The sequence below is a fragment of the Dermochelys coriacea genome, chromosome 8 (genome assembly GCF_009764565.3).
Source record: "Dermochelys coriacea isolate rDerCor1 chromosome 8, rDerCor1.pri.v4, whole genome shotgun sequence".
Taxonomy (NCBI): Eukaryota; Metazoa; Chordata; order Testudines; family Dermochelyidae; genus Dermochelys; species Dermochelys coriacea.
The window spans coordinates 90,161,602-90,186,942 of NC_050075.1; the positions used below are offsets into that span (position 1 = coordinate 90,161,602).

Sequence of the window (25,341 nt, forward strand, 5' to 3'; positions counted from 1 at the left end):
CGCTCTAGCTGTGGAGTCAGAGTGCTCTACATGCCTTGCCAGTGTGGATGGGTAGTGAGCTAGGGCACCTGGGTCTGCTTTAATGAGCTCTAACTCACAAGTGTAGCCAAGCCCCAAGGTAAAGAAAATAGTTCTAACCCAAGTTAGATCAGGATCATACTTGAATTCAGTGCTTTAAATGAAGCAAGGCCTCATTCTTCCATGCATGTTATCCGCCCCGAAACCTACTCTATTTCCCTCTACCCTCGTAACGCTGACTCTTTTCATCTTAATTAATTAGCCTCTTCCAGTTTGTATGGCAACTTCCACCTTCTCTGTAGGTATATATCTTCTTACTATATGTTCCATTCTATGCATCCGAGAAAGTGGGCTGTAGCCCACAAAAGCTTATGCTCTAATAAATTTGTTAGTCTTGAAGGTGCCACAAGTACTCCTGTTCTTTCTGAAGTACTTTGGAATGCCTTTTGGGTGAGCAACACCAGGATACCTATAATTTACTTATAATCCCTTACACTTGAGTGATTTAAATAAAAAAATTCCAGAAATTGCTGAACTCAACTGAATGCTGCAAATCTACAGACCCTTCTATCTTTTGTTGAGCTTTTTGTACCACACTTGAGCGACAGGCCTGTCTTGTGAAAGTAAGAACCCCCTAAATATAGACATAGCAGCACAAAGGGAAAATGCAAAATGAAAGTCAAATGAAAAATACGCCTCAAGATAAATAAGCCTCAAGATCATGATGTGGTGACTTGCTTTGGACATAGACAGCCAGAACAGTTGCTTATCAAGAGCTGAACCTAGTCAACATTGCAAGTTTGCACTTTCTGAACAATACAGAAATGGTGCTCCAATACCATGGTGACGGGCACTGTTCCTAGATTACATATGTCCCCATTCCCACCACCAGGATAGTGCATGGATTCTCTTCAGCACTGATTGCACATATCCTCCACAGGGTTTGGATGTTTGTGTTGGAAAGGGGGTGGGGGCTGGAGAACTGGGTAACCCTCACAGAAATTTCCACCCTCTCAGGCAAGATCAGCAGACACAGAAACATAAAAGGAAAGCAAAAGGTGTAACTATTTCAGAGGGGACAGCAAGTTGTTTCATTCTAATGAAGTGGTATAAAAATACCCAGATAAACCAAACTGGGTTTCTGTATGCAGTGAAGAGATACAAGGAGTCTGGTTTTCAAACATTATTGGACTGCACAACCACCTTCTGCCAAGTTCCCCTTATAAATTCTCAGCACTAGCACTGTAATTTAGTACCATAAAATAGCCAAGATACTGTTTAACTTCTTTCATTGATACAGCCGGCTCTGGCTAGGACTCAAGTGTCCCATTAACAAAGTTGATATGCCCAGTATCCTCCTCCCTTCCATGTTATGGCAGAGCTAAAATACAACAGTGCCAGTGAGATAAGAATCTCCTCTTTTATAATACCAACTTTCCAATGAGAATATCCCACCCGAGAAAGGTGTTTTAGATGATCAGACATGAGGATTAATTTGGGGCTGAATTTATTTAAGCCAGAGAAGGCTACAGGATCAAAAGTTCTCAGTATCTCAACAACGTGATCTCTAGTTCACTTTGAGCGAGAGACTAGTTGGTGGTACTTGCACCAATAAATGGGCAATGGGCAAATAAATGGGCAAATGAGAGATGATATTGAGATTGAGCAGCAGCAGGAGGAGGAGAGATTGCTGTCTGCAGAAAAGCTCCTTGCCTTTTCTTTTTTAAACACACAAAGCTTAGCATCAGTCTGATGGAGACTCAAAGAAAAAATGAAACCACTAAACAGCAGCAAAATAAGTCTGATGTGAAGAACCATCAAAAATCTAGGACGATGCCCGACTAAACATGAAGAGACTGGAGTTCTCTTTACCAGACTTCGTATGCTGTGCCCTATTTAGTGCAATTAATGGTAATTTGGTTCATATCAGACCTCATAACCACATGAATACACAAGCAGGCATCACTGTTTAGCGGTCTGATTTCTTCATGTGCACAAATGGCTCAATAAATTAAATACAAATTGGGAGTGTAACAGGATTCAGATTAGAAATAAGCTGCAAATCTAGGGACCGAAAGCCCTTTCTTTTCCCTCCATTGAGCAGCTGTGCTTTGGTCATTATTTCAGAGATAAGTATGTTTGTGCTTATTAATGGCTTGTTCCCTCACCATTACTTATACAAACACCAGTTTTAAATACCATAGATGAAGCATTAAGTTTCTTACCCACGTGAAAAGGGTCACTGTGCACTGTAGGTGAAGGACTTCTTGTTGCTCGAAGGAAAGGATCACCAGCGGCATTTGATGAACCAAGAAAAGAACCCAGTAGATCCGGACCTGATTGCTTTGGGCTAGTTCCAAATGGATCAAAGGCAGTTGCTGTAAAAATGCATTTGAGGTTAATTTTTGTATTTCATACCGTGCTTTCTAATTAGATTAGTATTAGATCTCTTCTCCTCAAAACAATTAGGCATCATTTTTAACTCCCACAGACACTAACAGGAGGTAGAATGCAACCAGGAGAGACAGACTGATAACTGGGATTTGCACTGAATGTATAAAAATATTCCAACCAAGCACTACAACTCTAGATTCTGTAGGCTACATCCATGGCAACACAGATGCACATCCCATCTGTCTTATCCAAGGAGGATAACTGCTCCTAAATTCAGCTGAAGTGGGACACTATAGAAAGGTACATTAAATTCTGACTTGCACACTGTGTGGAGAAATGAGTGAATAGCCCAAAAACTTCAGGTGTTGGAGTCTGTCCAACCCGTTCCCCTTCCTGAAACTATTTGAGAAATAAGACGGGGAGTGTTGGAAGTTCTCTAAAAGACACCCGGAGGATGTCATCAAGATTATGGAGTTTCTAAAGGCTCTCGTAGAAATAGCTTTAGAGAAGCACTAGTGCCCTTCCTGTATATGTGAACCATTTCCACATCTGTGACATGGTTCTGAGTTCAGCTCTTCCATAAATTCCGTTTTGAGTACATACTTAGTCCATAGCATTTTAACTTTGAGAAGCTGCCAACAACAAGGAGCAAAAGTTTAAGAGAGGGGAGCAATCTAATCGGACCACTCGAAACATTATTGTAACGTGGTGTTACAGAAGACAACTGTGAGCTCTGAACACTGTACGCTAGTGAAATTACGCATGTGGTAGCAGCATTGTTCACGTTACTTAACAATTGAATACTGGCTTACTGTTCTCATACTTGCTTTCAAGGTCCTACACAACCTAGCTCTCTTGTACCTCACTCATCTGTCCTCCTCATTCTGCTCAAGCTGTTTGACCACTCCCTTCCTGCCCCTTAACATATGGTTCCACTCTGCCTGGAGATCCTTTTCTGACCCTACTGGCAGAGCTAGTGCTAGGAGTGGGCAAGCAGGTCATTGGCCTGGGCACCAACTCCCAAGGGAGTGCCTAACTGCTGTGCTTTTTATTTTTCCCCTGTTCTGCTCCGATTGGCTGGCTGGGTGTTTTATTGTTATTGCTCAACTGTTGGGGGTGCCAAATGCACCATGACTGACAAAATGTCTAGGGCTGCTCCTGACCATTGCCACACCACTACCCTCTTAAGAGAATGCTCTCACAAATCAGCTTTGAGGCTTATAAACCACAATCATAGATCAGAAGCAAGATACTCAGGATGAGTGATCCACACACTGCTCACACAGGGAACCTGGGTACCTTAGCCTTCACTCACTTCTTCCTTCTCCAAATCTCTGTCAGTTCCTTCCATCCCTGCACCTCAAAGATTTGTGTTCTCGTCATGGTTTAGATTGCAATGGTCACAATTTTCAATCTGTTTTGTAGACACATCTGGGTGTCTGTGCACTAGTAATTAAAAGAGTCCCTCTAAAAACAGGACACTAGATTCCCTTATTTTAAGTTAGCTTTAGGATCTTCAGGAACTTGCTGTGAAAAACCTCACATTTAGTGGGTGTTACTACAGTGAACTCTACTCAAGTCTTAGACCGCCTTGATCTAGTGCACTACAAACAGATTTTAAACACCACAGCATTAACATTGTTAAAATGATTGCAGAGGGGAAAAAAAGTTATATATGATCAGAAAGTTCAGCATATGCGTCAATGTACGTATGCTGCCCCAAAACAGGCTTTTTGAAACCAATACTGATAGTTGTGGGTAAAAAAGAAAAATGTTACAGCCTTTACCATACATTTCTTTAACTGGTTCTGAATAATGTGGGGGGTTTTTGAGAGAGCGAATAAAAAGGGAAGAAGTTCAGCTCTCAAAACAAAAAGCCCACCCACAATAGGAAAAAGCTGCAATGAAAGTATTGGGCCCAGTGATTTGGACTAGCTCCTCCAAAGCTTAAATCAAGTTTGACCAGGAGTTTTCATTCTCCGTGAGCTTGCAGCTGCCTGTGGCATAGTTGATTAACCATTTCTTAGAGACTTTCCACAATCTGGGCCTTTGAGACTCTTGCCTTCAGCATTTCCTTCATAGATCTTCTTCATTCTCCACCCCAGGAGTCTGGCCCCCCTCCCTTATCTCTTACACTCAGCCTATGGGAAAACTTCTTGACACTCAATGGTCAGTATCATCCAAACAGTCTGCCTTGTACTTTTCAGCAGGCAGGGAAGAGAGAGAGAGAATTTTTAAGGTTTCAGTATTTGCCTGCTCAAAGAGAGAAGGCAGAAATAGCAGAGGGACAGACATGTGCATTGTTTCCATAAACTGGAGATGGACCACAACCACAGTTCCTCACCCCTCTGAGCTATGAGAAAGTGGAAATCCAGACTTTGCTATACAGGCCCATCTCTAGCAAAAATCCAACAGTTGGTAGGTTAGAGCATACCCCTGCCAGCCCCCACAGCGTCTCTCTAATTGGAGAATTATGAGAAATATCTGCTTGTTTTCATAGCTTGGAATCTATAATTTCATTTAGAGGGACATTGGGTCACTAAGATTTATGAATTCCAAAACATTCTCCTTCAACCTTTGTTGCACAATATCATTTTAAATAGTCCCCCATCACAAACTTACAGAAATAAAATACTAAATGTCACTAATAACTAATTCACATGGACATGAGTGTAATGGACAGGTCCCTTCACCCAAGAAGCATGCACACATTAGCAGGGACCACTGAAAATGCAGTATTTGAGATTCCTTAGAGGACGATGCTCTGCGTTGTGCAAAAATGCCTTGGTTTCCTTGCAAGGCCTCACAGATACTCCAAATCCCTCCCCATGTAGAATCTCACTTGTCCGTCATCTCTACTACAAGTCCAATAGCTCAGAAAGGCTCATTCTACAGTCATATCATACATTTGTACCAAGTCAGGGACTAGGCTAAGAAGTTTACCTTCTCCTACTCTTGGGGACGGAGATGGGGATGCTGAAGCTGCAGAGCGTTGGGGGGTGGAGTGTGCAGATCCAGGCCCACCTACGTGAAAGACATCCTCAGCAGCTGTCTGTCCACCTTGACTGGGGACCCTGGAACCACTGACCCCAAACAGATCACTCAGCAAGTCTGAGTTAGAGGGGAGAGCAGTGGACTGAGTGGGGAAATTCTTGCTCATAGGGCTACCGTCTAGACCCAGAAGGTCGACATCCTCAGGCGGAAGTGGTGCTGGAGTCTCTTGCTGCTTTTTGCTGTGTTTTGGAGTTCCATGGGTTTTGTCACTGCTAGCATTGCTGTGCTGACTGGAAAGGGATAAGAGTTCATCATCCGATTGTTCACTCTCCTCATGCACTAGTGCTGCCCGATCCTCAGAGGTGGGGTGAGAACTGCTTTTGTCAGATTTCTGATCTAAGCAAGCAAAAGAATTTATGTTAGCTTCCGATTCTTACATATAAGCAGTTTATTCGCCTCCCATGGAAAAAAGGCAGCAATAGCAAAATACGTGTTCAGCTAAATTTAAAACGGAAGTGCCTAACAAAGATTAGTTAAGTCCCAATAACTCTGTACTGTATGGAAATATTCCCACTTTACCAATAGGGAAACTGAGCCAACAGGACAGGACAGCGCAAGAGCCTGGATGAGAACAGAAGCTGTTCCTGGGTCTAGATGTGGCGCCTAGACTGATTTTTCTCAGGTATCATTTATGGAGAACTAAAACACAAGGCAAGGGCAAAAATGTAGAAGCATTTTAATGAAATCATCACTTGAACTTTAATCCAGTTTTTTAGTTTGGTAAAAGGGGGAAATCCTCATGATGGATTCCTAAACTGTATGTTGCAATGATGCTGCAGGAGACTGTTCTAGATATGCTATAGGAGAGGTTCTCAAGCTTGTTCATAATGTGGAACATGTTCTATTAGACCATTACGTCCCATGGAATACCAGCCCTCCCATTGGCGGGCACAGACCATTTCCTCCCTGTACGTAGTCACATAAGGTGCCACAGGGATGTTGGAAGTGAAAGAGCAATATTAGGAAAGGCAAATATTTTAAAACTGCCGTTTATTGTGTATTAGCAGCTGGAATCAATGGCTTTGAGTTTGAGATTATGGACTACCTCAGTCAGACAAATCCAGGGCAAGCAGACACAGTGATCGCACTAGCTCAGAAGAAGGAAGGGAGTGTTCATTTTAAACTCAAAATTGCAGCATAACCAGTAGCCCACAGTGATCTAATGTGAAAGACAAGATCACAAGCTGACCCTTTGCTTGAGCACATTCATCCTTTAAAAACCTAGAGACAACTTTTTACAAACACTTTGGCTAAAAATACTAGAGGCCAAGTCCAAGTACCTTGCCAGCTGAGAGAAGAGAGGAATGTCCCCTGTCCAACGTTTTTTATATTATCCTGAGGTGCATCTACAGGGCATCGACCTGCAAGACAAAGAACCAAGCGCACCAGGATAGAAGGAAGTCACAAGATAGCGAAGGGCAACGTCAGCGTTAGAAGCTGAAGAACCTGCACAAAGTAGGGCAGTTCTCACCTGCCAAGGCGAGAGCGTCTTGATGTTCCTGGTGAGAGGAGAAGAGAATGCTTGCGTTGATACCTTTTGTTGTGAAGTTCTCCCAGGGAGGAGTCAGGTCAGTCTGTCTATCAGCAGATTCTATTTCTATCTCTAGCGTAACATGAAACAGCTGGGGATATTTATCCGGGGAGTCGCATGCATCCAGTTCAGGTCTAAATGTTGACGGAAAGTTGTTCAGTTAAAAGTGGTAAAGCTTTTTTTTTTTGGCAGACATATTAAGTTTAAAGTCTTTAACATGTTTATTCGTCCACGTTCAGTTTTACACTTCCCCCAATCGCTCCTAGCATCTTTTCAACTGCATGCAAACAGCAGCAAAGTGGCAAGGACGAAGCAAGTGTCTGGCATGCGTTACTATAAGATTAATCGTACAAATCAGCAAGTTATTCTTTAGCTAGTGCCCACAGAAGGAGAAAGCAAAAATTGTACTCTAAAAACTCTTGCCTCTACTTTATCCTAGCAGTCCTCATTTTTAAAAAAAAAAAAAAAAAAAAAAAAAAAAAAAAAAATCAACCTTGCTTGTTGACAGATTGTGCTGCTGTCCGCACTCTGTAGACCCAACAGCAGCTGAAAATATAGACACTCCTGAAGAGAAAGACTTCATTTAAAATAAAATGGAATCAGTTACGCAAATTAGTGTGCTCCGAGTTGCAAACTCATTGCCGTAAGGTAGATGTGGGCTAGGGCCCTTTCCCAAAAATCAACTATTCCATATCTAGGCCTTGTCATTATACCAGAAACCACAACTGTGTTCTCCTACTCATCCAGTGATTGGACAGTCTGTAAATCAGTCCCCAAGAAAGTTCCTCGTCTCATCACATGGGTGTAGCCCTTGTCAAGCCATTGTCTCTGAGTCTGGGGAACTGGTGTTCCCTTCTGTCTATTCTGTTACCTTCTCAATTATTGATTAGGAATCTGAAGGCTGCATACTTCCTCCAGACTTGAAATTTCTGGTCTCACCCTACAAACACCTACCATTTTCAGTTTCAGACCATTACTCATTTCTGCTCTCTGGCCCAGTGTGAGGTTTCTATACTCCATCACATGGATTAAGCTGCCTTCTGACTGGATTCTACTACTTTGCAGTTAGGAGAAGTCAGGAAAAAAGGCACAGTAATAAGCTACTGTCACTGCACCATGTAAAGAGCATACTCAGTATCTGATTTTGCAGTCCAAAGAATGCAAAAGTTGTAAGCCGTGAACATTCTTAGAGTACTCAAGCCTTAGTTTGGTTATTTTAAAATTTTATAAAACAGAGTTAATGAATATCAATAAAGCAATGGGAGACATTTCCCTTAAACACTTCTACAGAGTAAGTATCTTATTCCATTCACCCATGAAAGGGAACAAGATCTTACCTATTTTACTGTTCCCCTCATCCTTCCATACTCCATACCACCATGCGGTCACCCTTGCAGGGGTTGCATACAGTCTCTGCTATATCTAAGGACCGTTTGTTTTACCTATTAAGTTACGTAGGGCGCTGAAAACAAAAGTTACATCTCAGAAATTAAGATATTTGCCTAGGATAACTCATGTTCTTGGATATTTTACCACAGTGCACCAGCCTTGGGGCAGTAGTGGGCATAACTCCCCTCCCCCTTAAACAGACATAGGTGGACCTGAGCCATCTGAAGGGATGTCCTGGTATTAGTTATACTGGAAACAAAAGGGGAGACTCTCCTTTCTAGGGAGGCTCTGCAAGTCCAAGAGTATTTCCCCTTTTAGGGACTTTCACTTAGTAGGCAGCAAAGGTAGTAAAACATTCTATTGAATATTTCAGGTGTTCCAAACAACTCTCCTTCTGCAGAGTCCAGAGTGGCTAGGAGCCAGCAAGAGAAGAAGAGCGTACATCATGCATGCATTTAATATATTAAGTAACCTCAACCATTTAAAAAAAATAGGGAGGAAGAGGACCATGTATTATGGGAGGCCCACATATATTTTCTGCATTTTCACAATTGCCCATTATGTAGTTTGGGAATTCCTGAATGAGTGGTACCTAGGGAAGAGATGGCGCCCTCAAAGTAGAAGGAAAAATGGTCTGCAGAAAGCTCTGTTTCTCATTTTCCCAGCACCTTGGAACAGGTATTTGAGAGACACTGAAATAAAAGTCTGACAATTTAGTTCTTATCAGTAATGTTGTCAAAGCTAATCAGGCAGCAGATCCTAGAAGAGCTATTTATACCTATTTGCGTGCCAATATGCATTGTTACGAGTCAGTGATGGTCAGATTATTTGTATGCAGCTAAAATGCTGAAGTTTGCATGCAGTACTGGTCTTTGCTCTGTTTAAGAGGTACTTACTTTGTAAGTTTTAGCATAGTTGTTCCCAGTGCTATGAATCCAGTATGAAGTTGAATCTGGAAGATTTGTGTGTTTGACATCTTAAAAAACAAAACAAAACCACACACACCATAAGATTAAATATACACTTTTTAAATAAAAGGGAATTCATTCTCTAGATTTATATGAGATACAGGCAGCTAATCAGTTCTACTTCACTAACTGTTACCATATAAGCGAATACTCCGGGGGGAATTCTGCACCACTGCGCCTGCACAGAATTTGTGTTGCCTGCAGATTTCTTTGCTTCCCAACAGAAAAATGACTTTCTGACGGGGAAGCAAAGGGAAGCCACAAAAGCAGTCATGCGACCCTCCCCAGCAGCATGCTTTGGGAGCCCAGGTCAGCCGGCAGAGAGGTAAATCCCAGTTCTTCCTCCTGCCCCATAATGAAAGACCTGGCTGGTGGCTCCTACCCTCGCTGAGCTCAGCTGCTAGTCCCAGTGGCCCTGTGGAGGATGGGATTTCTTCTTCCTTTGCACAGCATCTGGGGCTGGGTCAGACCCACCAGGTTTCTCCCCTGGCTGAAGGAAGCTCTGCAAACTTCCCTCTCCCCCGACCCACTTTCTGCGCCCACTGCTCCTCAGTTGCACAGGAAGGAATCCATTCCCCCATCTGCCAAACCCTGTGCCCAGACCCCCTCATACCCAGACCCTCTCACCGAGCCTCACCCCGCTGCACTCAGAACCCCCTCAATGAGCCACATTCCCCCTGCACCTGGACTACCCCAACAAGCCACCTGCACCCACATCCCCAACAAGCCCCAACCAGCTGCATCTGGACCCCCCACTGAGCCCCCCACACCCAGACCCCCAAGCACCTTCACCTGGACCCCCCTGCAGAGTCTCATTACTGTTGTACCCAGAACCCCCCCCCAAGCAAGCCCCATGTGCATCTAGATCCCCCACTGAGCCGCCCACACTCAGGACTGCCCCACATAGAACCCTCCCAATCCACACCTGGATTCCCCCCCTCCCCCTGACACATACTTGGATCCTGCCTTGCTGAGTCTGCCTGCCTACACCTGGCACAGAGAGGCAGGGCCCTAGGGTGTTTCTGGGGCAGGCCTGGTCCTTGCGCTGTGTCAGGGTTGCGTACAGCCTCACCGCCGAGTCTGTTTCCTGGGGGAGGGGGTGTAGCTACACAGTGATATCGCACCTCTGTGCAGCCAGTGGCCTGTGCTCCCCAATGCCATACTACACCACATTTATTTGACAAATAATATTTTAAAATTCTGCACATTTTATTTCTGGGTGCACAATGCTCTCAGGAGAAAAGCAAATGAAAGTCTTTACTGACAGCTACATCACCGGATTTGTTTTTCAAGCATACAACAGCTTTTCTATCTCAGAATCCAATATCTAAACATCTTCAACTCTCCTTCCTTTCATGTAATTCAGAACACCTCAGTGCTGAGTAAACATTTCTCCCCTTTGTTCTCATTTCTCAAGAGATCTTAGTTTTATTTTAGTGATATTAGTATACATCTGTTCTGATAGTGGCAACATGGTTGTCTGTGTGTGTTAAAAATCTGTTGACCTAATCATGAGAGAATACAGGAACTTTCCTCCTACAAACGAAGACACCACTCCAACCCAGTGCACCCAGAAGATGGTGAAATGGTACATTAGCAGGGCCATACCAAATTCATGGTCCATCTTGGTCAATTTCACGGTCATATGATTTTTTTTTTAAATCGTAAGTTTCATGATTTCAGTTCTTTAAATCTGAAATTTCACAGTGTTGTAATTGTAGGGGTCCTGATGCAAAAAGGAGTTGGGGGAGGGTCACAAGGTTATTGTAGAGGGGGTTGCAGTATTGCTATCCTTACTTCTGCACTGCTGCTGGCGGTGGTGCTGCCTTCAGAGTTGGGCTCTCGGTCAGCAGCTGCCACTCTCCAGCCACCCAACTCTAAAGGCAGCAGTGCAGACGTAAAGGCAGCAATACCATACCATGACACCCTACTTCTGTGCTGCTGCTGGTGGGGTGCTGCTTTCAGAGCTGGGCCCCTGGCCAACGGACGCCGCTCTCTGGTTGTCCAGTTCTGAAGACAGCGCAGAAGTAAGGGTGGCAATACTGTGACCCCCCCTAAAATAAACTTGCACCACCCCATTCCACAACTCCCTTTTGGGTCAGGACCCCCAATTTGAGAAACATTGGTCTCCCTTGTGAAATCTGTATAGTATAGAGGTAAAAGGACCCAAAAAAAGACCAGATTTCACATGGGAAGACAAGATTTCATGGTCCGTGATGAGTTTTTCCATGGCCATGAATTTGGTAGGGCCCTATACATTAGGAATGTGGAAATACTGGCTTGTTGCCACCTCCTTCCCTACGTGGCAGTCAGGGAGTCCAGTGGGCCCTTGCTTCAAGCTGGTTACTGGCAGAGGAACTTTCAGTTCTTGCACTCTAGCAGCTGGAAGGACCCTGCCCGGCCCCCTCCATACAGCACCATCAGCACTGTCACTGCCTACTCTGAGCTTCACTCCCAGCCTCTCCAAGTCTTTAGGGTCGTGCTGAACATTTTTATGGTTACTTTGCCTCCTTCCACCTCAATCTTTGAGTGCCAGGGTCAATCTTTGACTCAGTGTTTGTGTTGTGAGAATCAAAAGGTAGACCAAGCTATACTTTTGCTTGAAGTCGTCCTCCAATGGTTGATCTCATATGGTAGACAGAAAGGACAACATCTCCATGAACAGTGACTCCTAATGGAATTATGACTTTCCCATCTTGCATACGGAATTCCCTTTAAAACAAATGAGGAAGAAGTCCATTGTTATGCACACTTCAGCAGAACCATTAAAGTTATTGCTTGTATACTTCAAAATACATAATCTCAAAACTCAGACCGTGATTAGTGAGTAGAAGTAGCATTCTGTGCTCTTGCTAGTGGTCAGTAATGTTTCACATAGAACTACTAGTATAGTGATGAAATATGCCAGGGTTAAGCCCCAGTACCTCATCATAGAAGTTCAGACAAGCTCTGGCAGTCGAATTTTACTGGGCATCGACTTTCCAGTAACATTTTCACTTCTAGTAACATTATCTTGCCCAATTCAATCACAGTCAGGTCACACACACACACACACACACACACACACACACACCCCCCCGCACACGCACTTTAGAAGTTAGATGTATTACAGTTAAAAAGAAAAAAAAAAAAAAAAGACGACTTATTAGCATCAAGAGGTAACAGAGTAGCAGCCATGTTAGTCTGTATTTGCAAAAAGAAAAGGAGTACTTGTGGCACCTTAGAGGCTAACAAATTTGAGCATAAGCTTTCGTGAGCTACAGCTCACTTCTCATGAAAGCTTATGCTGAAATAAATTTGTTAGTCTCTAAGGTGCCACAAGTACTCCTTTTCTTATTAAGAGGCAAGAAAGCCATAGTAACTTACTTCATTCTTTCATATTCCTGGGAGGTTGTAAAGATTCTGGTTTCTCCAATCAGAATGTCACAAAAGGGTCGACACCCATTTCTCTGCTTATTGAAACAGGGGACTGGACTGAGAGAGACTGATTTGATAGTAAGAGGCTTACAGTGAGGCTGGATAGGCTTTTCTACTGTTAGATCACAAATGTATCCTAGGTACCTGCAACAAAGAGAGCCATTACCAAATGATCCCATCACTAGGGCTATCAAGCAATTAAAATTTATCACGATTAATTGCACAGTTAAACAGTAACAGAATAGCATTTAAATATTTTTGTGTGTTTTATACATTTTCATTTCAAGTACAAACAGAATATAAAGTGCACAGTTCTCTCACTTTATATTTATTTTTATTACAAATATTTGCACTGTAAAAAGACAATAGCATTCTTCAATTCACCTCATACAAGTACTGTAGTGTAATCTTTTTGTTGTGAAAATGCAACTTACAAGTGTAGACTTGGGGGTTTTTTTTGTTTCTTTGTTACATAACTGCGCTCAAAAACACAATGTAAAACTTCAGAGCCTACAAGTCCACTCAGTCCTACTTCTTGTTCAGCCAATCGCTCAGAAAAAAGTTTATTTGCAGGAGATAATATTGCCCACTTCTTGTTTACAATGTCACCTGAAAGTGAACAGGCATTCACATTGAACTTCTGTAGCCAACGTTGCAAGATATTTACGTGCTAGATGTGCTAAAGAATCATATATCCCTTCATGCTTCAACCACCATGCATCCAAACTGATGACGGGTTCTCCTCGATAATCCAAAGCAGTGCGGACCAACGCATGTTCATTTTCATTATCAGAGTCAGAGGCCACCAGCAGAAGGTTAACTTTTTTTTTTTTGGTGATTCGCGTTCTGTAGTTTCTGCATTGGAGTGTTCTTTTAAGACTTCTGAAAGCATGCGCCGCAGCTTATCCCTTTCAGATTTGGAAGGCAGTTCAAATTCTTTGGGTTTTGTCAAATGTACAGTGAAAGTGTTCTTAAAAATGAAGAATGTGTGCTGGGTCATCATCCAAGACTGCTATAACATGAAATATATGGCAGAATGTGGGTAAAACAGAGCAGGGGAAATACAATTCTCCCCCAAGGAGTTAAGTTACCAATTTAATTAACACATTTGTTAAACGAGCGTCATCAGCATGGAAGCATGTCCTCTGGAATGCTGGCCAAAGCATGAAGGGGGAATACGAATGTTTAGCATATCTGGCACGTGAATACCTTGCAATGCCGGGTACAAAAGTGCCATGCAAATGCCTATTCTCACTTTCTGGTGACACTGTAAATAAGAAGCAGGCAGCATTATCTCCTGTAAATGTAAACAAACTAGTTTACTTAGCGATTGGCTGAACAAGAAATAGGACTGAGTGGACTTGTAGGCTCTGAAGTTTTACATGGTTACATAACTGCACTCAAAAACAAAACAAACAAGCCAAAAACCTACATTTGTAAGTTACATTTTCACAACAAAGAGATTGCACTACAGTACTTGTATGAGGCAAATTGAAAATTTCTTTTGTTTATGATTTTACAATGCAAATATTTGTAATAAAAATATACACTAATTTCAATTACAACAAAGAATATAATGTATATGAAAATGTAGAACATCCAAAATATTTAATAAATTTCAATTGGCAGTCTATTGTTTAACAGTGCAATTAAAACAGATTAATTGCGATTAATTGTTTTGAGTTGATCTCAGTTTACTCACTGATTATCACTTCTGTTTTCTATAAAAGAGAGGCACTTGGAGAGCATAAACTTGCACTGAGCTGCTTGTAAAGTTCCAAGAATGGAATTTTGTCAGTATTTGTACAACATGCATTTACTGCCATCAAGCCACAAAGCAAGCAATGTAAGCATTTTATGCCAATTCTGCATTTATAAGAATAAATAAAAATAAAGTCTATACTGAAACAGACCAACCAACAAAAAACCTACACATGGCAGCCAGTCTCAGAGCTCAGGACCACAGACTTGGTGTAGCAGGATTGTCTGTTTGGTCAGCAGGCCGAGGGATCAGTACCCACTTCTCTAGTCTCTTTTAGTTTGATGTGTCCTGAACTCCTTGAATGGGGTTCAGCTGGATCGGCCTCCTTGTGGATAACCCCTAGTCCCACCCATCCCAGGGCTAGGCATAGGGGAATCTGGGGTAGTTAGGGGGACCCAGGCTATCACTCCACCAGGTCCCAGCACAGGGAACTGAAAGGAGGATAGCATTGTATGACCTATGCTTGGCCCACCTCCTGCCAACCTTCCTCACCCAATGCCTCAGTTTGAGATGGGACTTGTGTTTACTGATAGTGCTTTGCTTTCAACCCCAGAGACTCAGGGCTGATGCAGGTGATCCTCTTGTGCCCCTACCTTTTGGGTGATGTCTAAAAGGCAGGGGGAGGAAGACTCACAGCCAGACCTCTTTAATAAGAGCTTCTCCTCCTGTCTCAGGGCAGTGCTCCTCCAGGAAATGGCTTCTCTCCTAACCCCAGCCTGGGCTGCTGGAACTCTTTATACTCTTTTCTGTAGACGCAGGCTCTGAGAGTCCCTGCTGCCAGTGGTTTTTTTTTGCAGTGTAGATATACACTTAGAGACCAGTTAATTTAGCTCCAGCTAAGTGGATTGGAGGGTTTGTTTCTATAATGATCTTAAACAGCACTTTTAGAAAATAAATAAATGACAATTCCAAAACTTGCCAGGCACAGTAATGCGGTTTTCAGCTTAACTAGGCTAAGAATCTTGGGGGTTTAAACTTTTGTTTCTACATATTTATCACTGAATTTTTTCTGTTCCCTCTGTGGGAGCCTGCCAACAGGATATTCTTCTGTTGCAACACAAACGTACTGCAAACCATGTTTTACACAGCAAGTTTCTGATCAGACAAACTGTAATTTTGGGGGGAAGCTTGAAGCAATAGTAAGCCTAATCTTAATTTTTTTTTCAACCTAAGGAACAAACCAGGATTAAAAAAAAAAAAACCCCCACAAACAAACAAACATACATAGCCTTCATCTATTAATCCTTAGCCACAATTTGATGAAAACAGCATTCATCATTCTCACTTTACACAGGGTGAGGCTAGGACTCAGAGGGTAAGGAAATTGCCTGACCCTACATAGCTCTGGCAACGTTAACATGCTAGGACTGGAACTCAAGCATTCCAGGCTCCAAACCCTTGCTTAATACTTTAGACCACCATTACTCAGACTATCATGTGGCACGTGAGCAGTTCCACTGACTTCCATAGGAATACTCATAGGAATGTTTGCAGGACCTAGCCCTGGACAGCTGAGGAGATGGGGACCACAGGCCTAAAAACAGTTATACGTTTTCAACTATGTTGAATAGTGCTTGCCCGACTAACATACTCTACCTTCTGTGAGATGGCCAGAGTCCTATTCCAGGTCTCTTTGAGTTGAGCAACTGAATAGCTGGGATTGGACTAGAGAAGAGATGACAGAAACAGAACATTGCACTGACCAGAACTGCTGATGCTGCACGTCCATCCTGTCAGATAAAATGCAAGAGCACAAATCAGAGATATCCTGTTAATTGAAGGGAAAGGATAGCCTATTTTAACCCAATCCACATTTAAAAGCGCATTTCAGCAAGATTTCAATGACATGACCATATTAGAGCTAAAGGAGAAATGTCTATAGAAACTCTTGTTTCGGCGCTTTAATTTCTAGTAATTAACATTTGAACCAGACTAAATCCGGTTGATAGAAATGGATTCAGCTACTTTACAGAAGTGCATAAAAGAGTAGTTGAGGATTCACACAAGATTTTGAGGGCCCAGAAATAACTCGTGTTTGTATTGGAACTTTTGCTGTGTGTTTTAGTAATTTGCATTTTGTAATATTAAACTACACCTGCAGATCTTGGGCTCACTGCAATCTGCTAAAGCAGTGATTTACCTTGATACAGGATTTGCCACCCCAGAACAGACTAAGGCTTAAGTATCCTGCTGAACATAGGCATGTGCTCGAAGTCAAAGGGACCACTCATGCCTTTTGAGCTTACGTAGATCTCTTCTTCAGCATTAGAGCTCTGTGCAAGCTCAAAAGCTTGTCTCTCTCACCAATAGAAGTTGGTCCAAAAGGTGGGTGAGGTAGTATCTTCTAGTTTCTTGAATATTCTGGGACCAACAACATCATTACATACCTTGTGTTAAGCACTGGTTTAAGTACCTTGCTGAAGAGGGGCCCCCCATATTGGTAACCTGCCTAGCTGTACAAGCTAGTTAGAGGGGGGTGGACAAAGAGAAAAATGCCCTTTGACATACAAAAAATTCATTTGGGCACTAAGCAGGTCTTGGAACTATGTCATGTTCAAGTCTTTTGGGTTGGGAAACTACATACCTAGAGAACTTATGTGTTTCTGATTTTCACAGTAGAACTGTAGTCAAATGGAGAGCGACACTATTAGGCTTAATAACAGGTTTCAGAGTAGTAGCTGTGTTAGTCTGTATTCACAAAAAAGAAAAAAAAAAAAAAAAAAAAGTACTTGTGGCACCTTAGAGACTAACAAATTTATTTGAGCATAAGCTTTCTTGAGCTACAGCTCACTTCATCGGATGCTCAAATTTGTTAGTCTCCAAGGTGCCACAAGTACTCTCTCTTTTTTTTTATTAGGCTTAATGTTTATCAGGAGTTTCCAGATGAAATCTGCCTAGATCATAGAAATTTTTTTTACTGCCCAGAACTTGCCAGCCCTGGAATGACAACCTGGGAGCTGAAAGTTAAACAGAACTCCTTCTACATCGTCATCAACCGTAGAGGTTCTACACGCCAAAGAGTGTGATTGTATAGGGGGTCACTGACACAATCTTCAGTCTACACTGTCCTCAACATCTGTGCAATTACAGGGCCCTCAATATGTTTGCACAAGGCCCTGGAAACACTACTTTGTTAACAAGTCTGTTGATGTACAAGGAGGAACAGAATGTGGTTCATCTTTCTTAGCTACGCTGGCGCTGCAGGGCTAACGGGAGTAAAAGCCATCAGACTTATTTTCCATGGAAGTTAGTAGAACTGACTCAATACTCACAGGAAGTAGATCTGATGAGTAAAATGTCCCTCTTGTTGTAGAGAGAATTTTCAGAATAGACCCACACTTTAATGGTAGGTTTAGTTATTTATTCTTCAAGCTCTCCTCCCCCAAACTAGAAACTGCATTTAAAGTTGTGACAAAACCATAACATTCAAAGCAACATCTGCTGTTGTGTTGGGCAGAAAAGACTCTCAAACTAGGTGATCAAATATATTGCAATACACAAGATTAAAGACATGAAGCATTTTTAGCTTCAATCAAGTTGAATTGTCTCTATATTTAAAAGCTTAGGTTTTTGCATACTGGCAGATTGTATAATGCTCATTCTCCTGTGTGGACTTACCCTCATTGTATCCTTGTACAATGGTGCATTTTGTTGCTGGTCAATTCCCCAGGGAAGCAAGAGTTTACAAGCAGAGATTTCTCAAATGCAGCTACTGGCTGACTTACCATGCAATGGATGACACACACATTTTTGGGGTTCTGCTGTAACCAGTTGTGCATGTTCTTACATACAGCATAGAGATTATGCAGACTGGGTGCTTGTCTCATTGGCCAGCTACATTCAGATACCTAGGAGGTCACATAATGAACAAACATAAAACTTCATAATCCCCTTAACTGAGACACTTTCATGGATCTTTCCTGTCAAAAAGAGCATATCCCTTCCACACAAGATAAGATAAATGATGTGCTGTGCTTTAAAACCCTTTGGCCTCTTTTTTCATGCAGAACTCTGCTTAATGGGGGAAGGCATGAATGATGGAAGGGGCAAGAGAATATTAATTTCATATTACGAAATAAACAAAAATCTTTTGTCCCTGACAACACATTTTTAAAACCTTTAGTATGCAATTGGATCATCCTTACTAACCATTTAAAGCACTGAATTCTCTTTGCAAGGAAGAGTTGGATCAAATTGCTGTGCTTTGATTATAGTTACATTTTAGTAAGTCCTGCACTAGGTCACAGGGTTGACATGTTAGCAAACTGGTTCTTAAAGTTACAGCCTGGTTTTCAAGAGGTGCTGAGCATCTCTTGCTTCCACTGACTTAATGGAGTGGGATCTGAGAGACCTCAGCAACCCTGAAGATCAGGCCACTAATGCCTAATTAGTAAATATTTCCTGGACTCTGAGAAAGAGGGAGATCTGATTTCTACAGCAATCTTAATACTTTGAGTAATTCTTTGTAGAAAGGAATTGGGTAATAAAGAGTTACTAAGATGTCAGCCAGGACATTATTCCTTAAATGCTAAGCTGTACAAACAAGCAAAGCATTTCTAGCTATCACTCATCCATATACTCTCTGAATTACACAGTTGTCTCAAGGACAATCCTTGCAATGCTGTGCCAAGTTGCAGATTGGCTTGCCTTCCACAAATCTATTTCTCCATTTGGCTTATTTTTAATTGAATTGCTTTTTAAAGAGAGGTTTCTGGCCAGAGGTAGGAAGCGACAGCCACCAAGTTTCACTCTGTCTGAGGAGCAGTTTTTTCCCCGAGCAGAGACATTTTAATTCTGCTTTAGGTATATGGGGGCAGCGAAAAGATGATGATGGTTTGGTTAAACCTTCCTAAATATGTGGAAGTTCCTTAGATGATCATATAACCACTTAAAAGGAGAATGATATAGATTTGGCAAGGCAGCTTACTCAGACTCTGCCCATAATGTCTAAGCAATTAATTCTGTATTGGGTTGCATTTAGTTTGAACCCTAATATTTGAAAGGGGATCTACAGCAAGACTGGAATCCCCCTACAAGAATATATTGTTTTCCATTGTAAGCACCTAGTAGAGTATCTGTTGCTGCAGTTAACCGTCTATAACACAAATTCTTATTTTAAAGTATGTACAATAGTCAGAAATAGTCATTCTGCTCTGTAGCATAGTGAGCATTCCCTAATGTATGCTCAATGAAGTGCAATAAGCATTTATTTGGCCATTCTTTTAGGTTATAATCATGCAAATTGAAATGCAGTTTTTTTTCCTGGACACTTTCACATCATGATTTTTGAAAGTGGAGTTGCTTGGGCAATTAGTCCCGATTGTGTTTTGCTGTTCTCCAAGAGGAGCTGTTACTGACAATCTGACCAACGACCCATGAACTAAATATCCTCTAACTACGCCTTGACACAGCAGACTGTAAAGGCTCTGAAAAGCTGTTACCATCTATAAAAAGTAAATATGCATTTCCAGCAGTCCATAATTATGCATTTGCTTGGTCTGTAATCACAGGCCAGCAAACAGATATGTAATTCAGAAATTTTTAAGTATATGTTATGTAGTTTTCTTTATTTGATGTGCTACCTCAATATCATTAAGGAAATTCAACACAACATAAAAATAAGTGGAAGTTTTATATGGCTTTTGAAATATGGGGGCCTGCGGCCATGTTTATGATACTAGTGTTAGGACAGTAACATCAGCTTGTTTTTATGCACAAGATTTTTATTTTGAATTTCTCCCAGCTTCCTTGAGAAACTGCTGGAGAAGCCACTACCGGGAAAATCACTAGAAGAATGGAATATTAAAGGACTAATGAGCATTATACTGTTCCTATTTACATTCTTCCAGGGGCTCTACATTTTGCCTTGCTTATTTTTTAAAACTGTATCCTAACTTCAGATATGGTGGCTACTTTTCCCTCTTCAGAAGTCTGTGAAAGAAGAGGTGAATAAGCCAGTAGGAGGCAAAAAGGGTTATGGAAGATGAGACTTAACAGCAACTATGAATTTACAACATTTTTATATAAAAGATTTATCCCTCTTGAAAAATAGACTTAGAGAATAGGAAACTAATAATCCACTTTAAATAAAGAACAGAAAAAGCAGCTACTGTGCGTGGAGGGGATTGGGAGGAACACTTCAGTTAGTCCTGTGCCAAAGCCTAAATGGAGAATAGTTATACAAGGATTTTAGCTCCTTTAGGATTGATTAGTATTTTTCCATGTATACCACATCCATTGCAGGAGCACCATGGAAAAATTACACAAAAATTCTCTCATATATACACCTTATCTTTCCTGCCTGCCTAGTAGAGGCAGATTATCCCAGCCCAGAATCTTAAGATGCTGCATTTTGATAAATGCTATTTATCATTTTCGCCTCATCTCTTGAGGCAACAGCTAACAAAATGGCTAGTCAGTCTTAGTAGATAACATACACAGTAGTAAACAAGAATATGAATACTATTTCCTGTCCTGTAGCATTCTTTCAATATACAAGAACAGCAGCAATACCACTAAAATATTTTAAGTTGAGTGGCTGTAAATACAGATCCCACTGCATCTTCTACTGATACACAAGAGCCCTGATGTTAGTCCAGTTTTTTTGAGCACTCCTCATCTCAGCCCCATTGCCAGCAAATATACCTGAATTTGTTAAGCAAAAAGTGAATTAAAAGCTCCTTGATTATTTTCACTCAACAGGTTTTTCTGATTCACTGACAACATGCAACACCATCACAGAAAGGCCATTTACAAACAAAGCCATTTTTTTTTTAAGTGGCAAAAATCCATGGTGTGCACACAAATGTAAATGGAATGGCTACCAGTGATCTAGACAGTGGCTGCAAACAGACTCTTCAGTTTACCCAACTTAACTAATCTCTTGCTACACTAGCTTAAGTTTAGTAATTAATGTTGCATTTTGGTGGAAGACAGCTTGAAAGAAGGAAGAAGATTGCTTGTAAGAAAGTGCTTTGTTTTTGGTTTGTTTTTTAACCCAGTTATGCCTAACCTTGCATATCTACAGGGATCTCCAAATGCTTTAAAGCTTTCAAGGAATTGTAGCCCAACACTTCTGTCTGGTATCATTCTGGTTTTACAGAGGAGGAAATGAAAGCAGAAAGCATTAGTAACTTCTCAAATAATAAAAGTAGGAGCAGAGCCAGATACACAGCCCATATTTATCTTCCAGATATAACTTTATTTTGTGAGGGCAGGAATATCACCGATTGCATCAAGATTTTAATATAACTAGAGAGACAGTTTTGCAACACAGAAGTATGCTGGTTTATTTTAAAAGAAAACTTCTTTAGGATACCTGTTCTCACTGCTTTGCTTTTTTAATTCTTTCTAAGAGAGTCTGGTAAAGCAAAGTTTCCCTACGTACAGTACCAGTACAGTAGGCGATTACTACTGTGACATCGCACCCCATATTCTTCATAAAAATATGGTTAAGATATACTTTATGCAAGATGGCTCGTGTATGGTATCAATGGAAAAAATTATAATTTACTGAATGCGATTATCCAATTTGTATACATGTATCATTTCTGTATCTGAAATTAGAAATATTGACTATGTAACAATTACAAGTGTGCATCTGGGAGACACCCACCAGACAACTGGCCATCACAGTCTTGATGGGCCATTAGGAAGAAACAATAAGACTATGAGGATACTAATTTCTCTCCTTCCTGAGAGGGGTCCTGGGACATAGTTGTGACACTACCAGATCAAGTGATAAGATCACCCGATACAAAATACCACCTTGGAAACAACTGGTACTTGTCCTCTGTATGGGGATCAAACAAAGGTCTCCTGCCTTAAGTAAATCCTTTTTAAGGCTGGGTTGATCTAGACTCTCCTCCATTGCCTACCCAAGAAGAAAGATTGCTGAAAGTACCTGTAGGGACAAAGGAACTAACCCGAGAGGAAAGGCAGGGGTGAGTCCAGACTGAGACAGGGCTCCAGTTGGTAAGAAGAAATAACTGGAACTCTAAGTCACAGAAACACTGCAACTTGCCTAAAACAACTTTTAGGGTGAGAAATTACTTCTTGAAACTAGTCTCTTTAAGATCTTAAGCTTAATATGCATATTTTGTTTTATTTGTTCAGTAATCTGCTTTGTTCTGTTTGCTATCCCTTATCACTTAAAATCTGCCTTTTATAGTTAATACTTTTGTTTTGTTTATTATTAAAAATAGTTTGTGCAATTTCTAACTGGGGTTGGGGGTGGTAAGAAATGGTCTCTCTCTCTTCACACTGAGGGAGAGGGTGAATTTTTATGAGCTTGCGCTGTGCAGACCTTTCTATACAGCACAAGACAGTATTATTTTTGATTTATTCCCCAAAGGGGGTGTGCACGTGAATGCTGGGTGAATCCTCTCACACAGAGTGGACTTCAGTCTGTGTCTGCAGCTGGGTGTGGCCCTACCTGTGTGCGTTGCAAGAGGCCGGAGAGCCTAATTCAGCAAAACAGGGAAGGGAATCCAGGCTGGTGGAGGAGGGGGCTCAGTGAAACCCCAGTACATGAGGTGGCATCCCAGAAGGAGGGGGTCTAACCCATCACAACTACCCTCTGCTTTTCAGGCCTTCAACAAAATTAGCACCCGAGTGTTACGCTGTTAGGCAGTCAGGCACATGGGAGCTACTTTCATTCAAACACACTACAATTTTAAAGAGTTGTGCAACTCAGTCAGTATAGTAACACTACGTTTCATTGACTGATAAGTCATTCTCTTAGAAAATTTTCTGAAAAAGTGCTTATTCCTCACTCCTCTGCATCAGTTTCTAGCAACTGTACAGGAGTCACGAATAGCATAGCGGCAACTTAAGTAGCCCTACAGTCCCTTCCATTGCAAGCTCCAGTGCAGGTACATGCCATAGCACAGAGCCCTCAAGGGCTGCTTTAACTTATGCCAGGGGCTGTTTGAGGCCCTGCAGTAGGCCAGAATCCAGGGAGTGAAATGGGCATTTAAAGCCAGCTTTGGTCCCCATCTCCCTGAGCCTTCTGTGCTCTGCCTCTTAGGAGGCACAGAACCTGCCCCCTTTGTTTTGTAAGAACTCTGAGTGAGATTGCTTCCGAGACCTCTTGCTATCTGTCCTCCAAAGTTTGTGATCCTGGGCTTTGGTATCCCAGAAGAAAGCACTTACCCGGTTATGAAACTTGGCACTACGATAAGACTTCTGTGACAAATTGAAGACCGTGTAGTGGTCAGGATGTCGTGAATCTAAGAACGTTCGCACATCTTCAATGTGATTCCTGAACCCCAGTTCAACCCCTTCAGCAGGAAAAGACATAACTGTCAAGACCAAACACACACAAGAGTGAGCGTGGACCACAACAGGGTTCAGAAGTTGGTTCATAAACATGGAGTACTACAGACAGCATGATTTCATTTACACAAGCGACTGAGACTTACCAATGATTCTTGAGGTAACATACGAAATATCTAGTTCTCCCTTGGTGTAACTAAAGGAAAGAAAGCAGGGAAGACACTTGTTAACATACACACCTACATACAGAAGCCAAGACAACAATGTTACTCCACAAAGACTCACTTCAGATTAGGAATGGATAACAGAAGTGACAAACTACTTAGTAGTACACTTGGAAGTTAAGTCTAAACAAGACAGAATCAGAGAGTTTTAAAATATTGCTTTCCAACAATGGACTAAACAACCCTCTCTTTTTTATACCCAGTTGTCTTTACACCATTGCCTATTTTGTCAAAAAGAACACCCTCCACTTTATCATCATCAGCTGCCTTGACTCCAATTTCTAATGGAAATTTTTCAGCAACCTGCACAGTCAGTCACTGCCACAGACACCTAAAAGCTACTCCTAAGATCATGAACAATTGCTCTGCCAGCTCAGAGTTATCCTAGAATACACAGTGCGCACCACAAGGCGGCACCAGAGCACAGTGCCTAGTTGAGGTGCAGTCAGCAGCAGTGACCAACAGCATGCAATAAGTCAACAGAATTTTCTTAAAAGATAGCGGTCAAGAATGGATTTAAGGATGGGAACAATAAGGGGGGGAGCTAAATAGGGAGAAGTGAGATGTTAGCAAGAGGTTGTCATCTCATGTGGAACAGCAGATACGAGGGAACAGATGTCAGTCAGTTGGGAGAATCAGTATTTAAAAGACAAAAACGGTCTTCTTAGGGTAGAAGTGGGATTGCATAAGGGATATAGAGGTAAGAGTAGTAAAGAGAGACTTGGAGAAGAGAATGGATAGGAAAGGCCCATCCCAACGCTCAGGATCTCTGATATTCATTCATCCCAAGGTTACAAATCTTGCTTTAGTAGCCTTAGCTTCTTTTAAGCCATATACCCAATTATAAGACCGAATCATTCATAAAAAAGTCACATCAAACAAATAAAAGAAAAGCTTTCTAGATAACCTGGAAAAAGACCAGTTTATTTGTCCAATGCCAGTTAAGAACAAAGTTTCCTTCCCACTAACATCCTGGAGCTACAGTATTTGTTTTACCTGCATTGAGAGGCTTTGGTTGTACCATACCTGGCAACAGACTGCATAACTTTTGAAGAGGTATCTTTTAGGGTGTCCTTAAGGTTATCCTTCAAGTTGCTGAAGAGTCGCCCTGCTCCTCCTTTCACCATGTCTAGTAAGCCTCCCCCATAAGTGGATTCCATGTCTGGTGATGAGGCCCCTTTTTAAAAAAAACAAAACAAAAACAAAACAAAGATGGCTATCAGATGGCAGTATGTTCTTTGTTCCGAATGAGTGACAAGAGGCACTCTGCTTTAGCCTCATGGTAACACAGATGAGTGCTTTACTTAA

At 41.7% G+C, this 25,341-nt stretch overlaps 1 protein-coding gene across 4 annotated transcripts in view; it reads right to left on the reverse strand.

Moving 5' to 3' along the window:
- The window catches only part of DNAJC6 (DnaJ heat shock protein family (Hsp40) member C6), an 89,849-nt gene that overhangs the window by 10,885 nt on the left and 53,623 nt on the right, over positions 1-25,341 (reverse strand). For all 4 annotated transcript variants that reach the window (XM_038414260.2, XM_038414258.2, XM_038414259.2 and 1 more), the window contains 12 exons: positions 25,060-25,210; positions 23,956-24,005; positions 23,687-23,835; positions 18,259-18,381; positions 16,130-16,263; positions 12,721-12,915; positions 11,949-12,066; positions 9,283-9,362; positions 6,938-7,131; positions 6,747-6,827; positions 5,356-5,802; positions 2,244-2,396 (listed from right to left, as the gene is read on the reverse strand). In XM_038414260.2, coding sequence (XP_038270188.1) covers positions 2,244-2,396; positions 5,356-5,802; positions 6,747-6,827; positions 6,938-7,131; positions 9,283-9,362; positions 11,949-12,066; positions 12,721-12,915; positions 16,130-16,263; positions 18,259-18,381; positions 23,687-23,835; positions 23,956-24,005; positions 25,060-25,210 — 1,875 coding nt within the window. The remainder of the gene's footprint in view (positions 1-2,243; positions 2,397-5,355; positions 5,803-6,746; positions 6,828-6,937; positions 7,132-9,282; positions 9,363-11,948; positions 12,067-12,720; positions 12,916-16,129; positions 16,264-18,258; positions 18,382-23,686; positions 23,836-23,955; positions 24,006-25,059; positions 25,211-25,341) is intronic.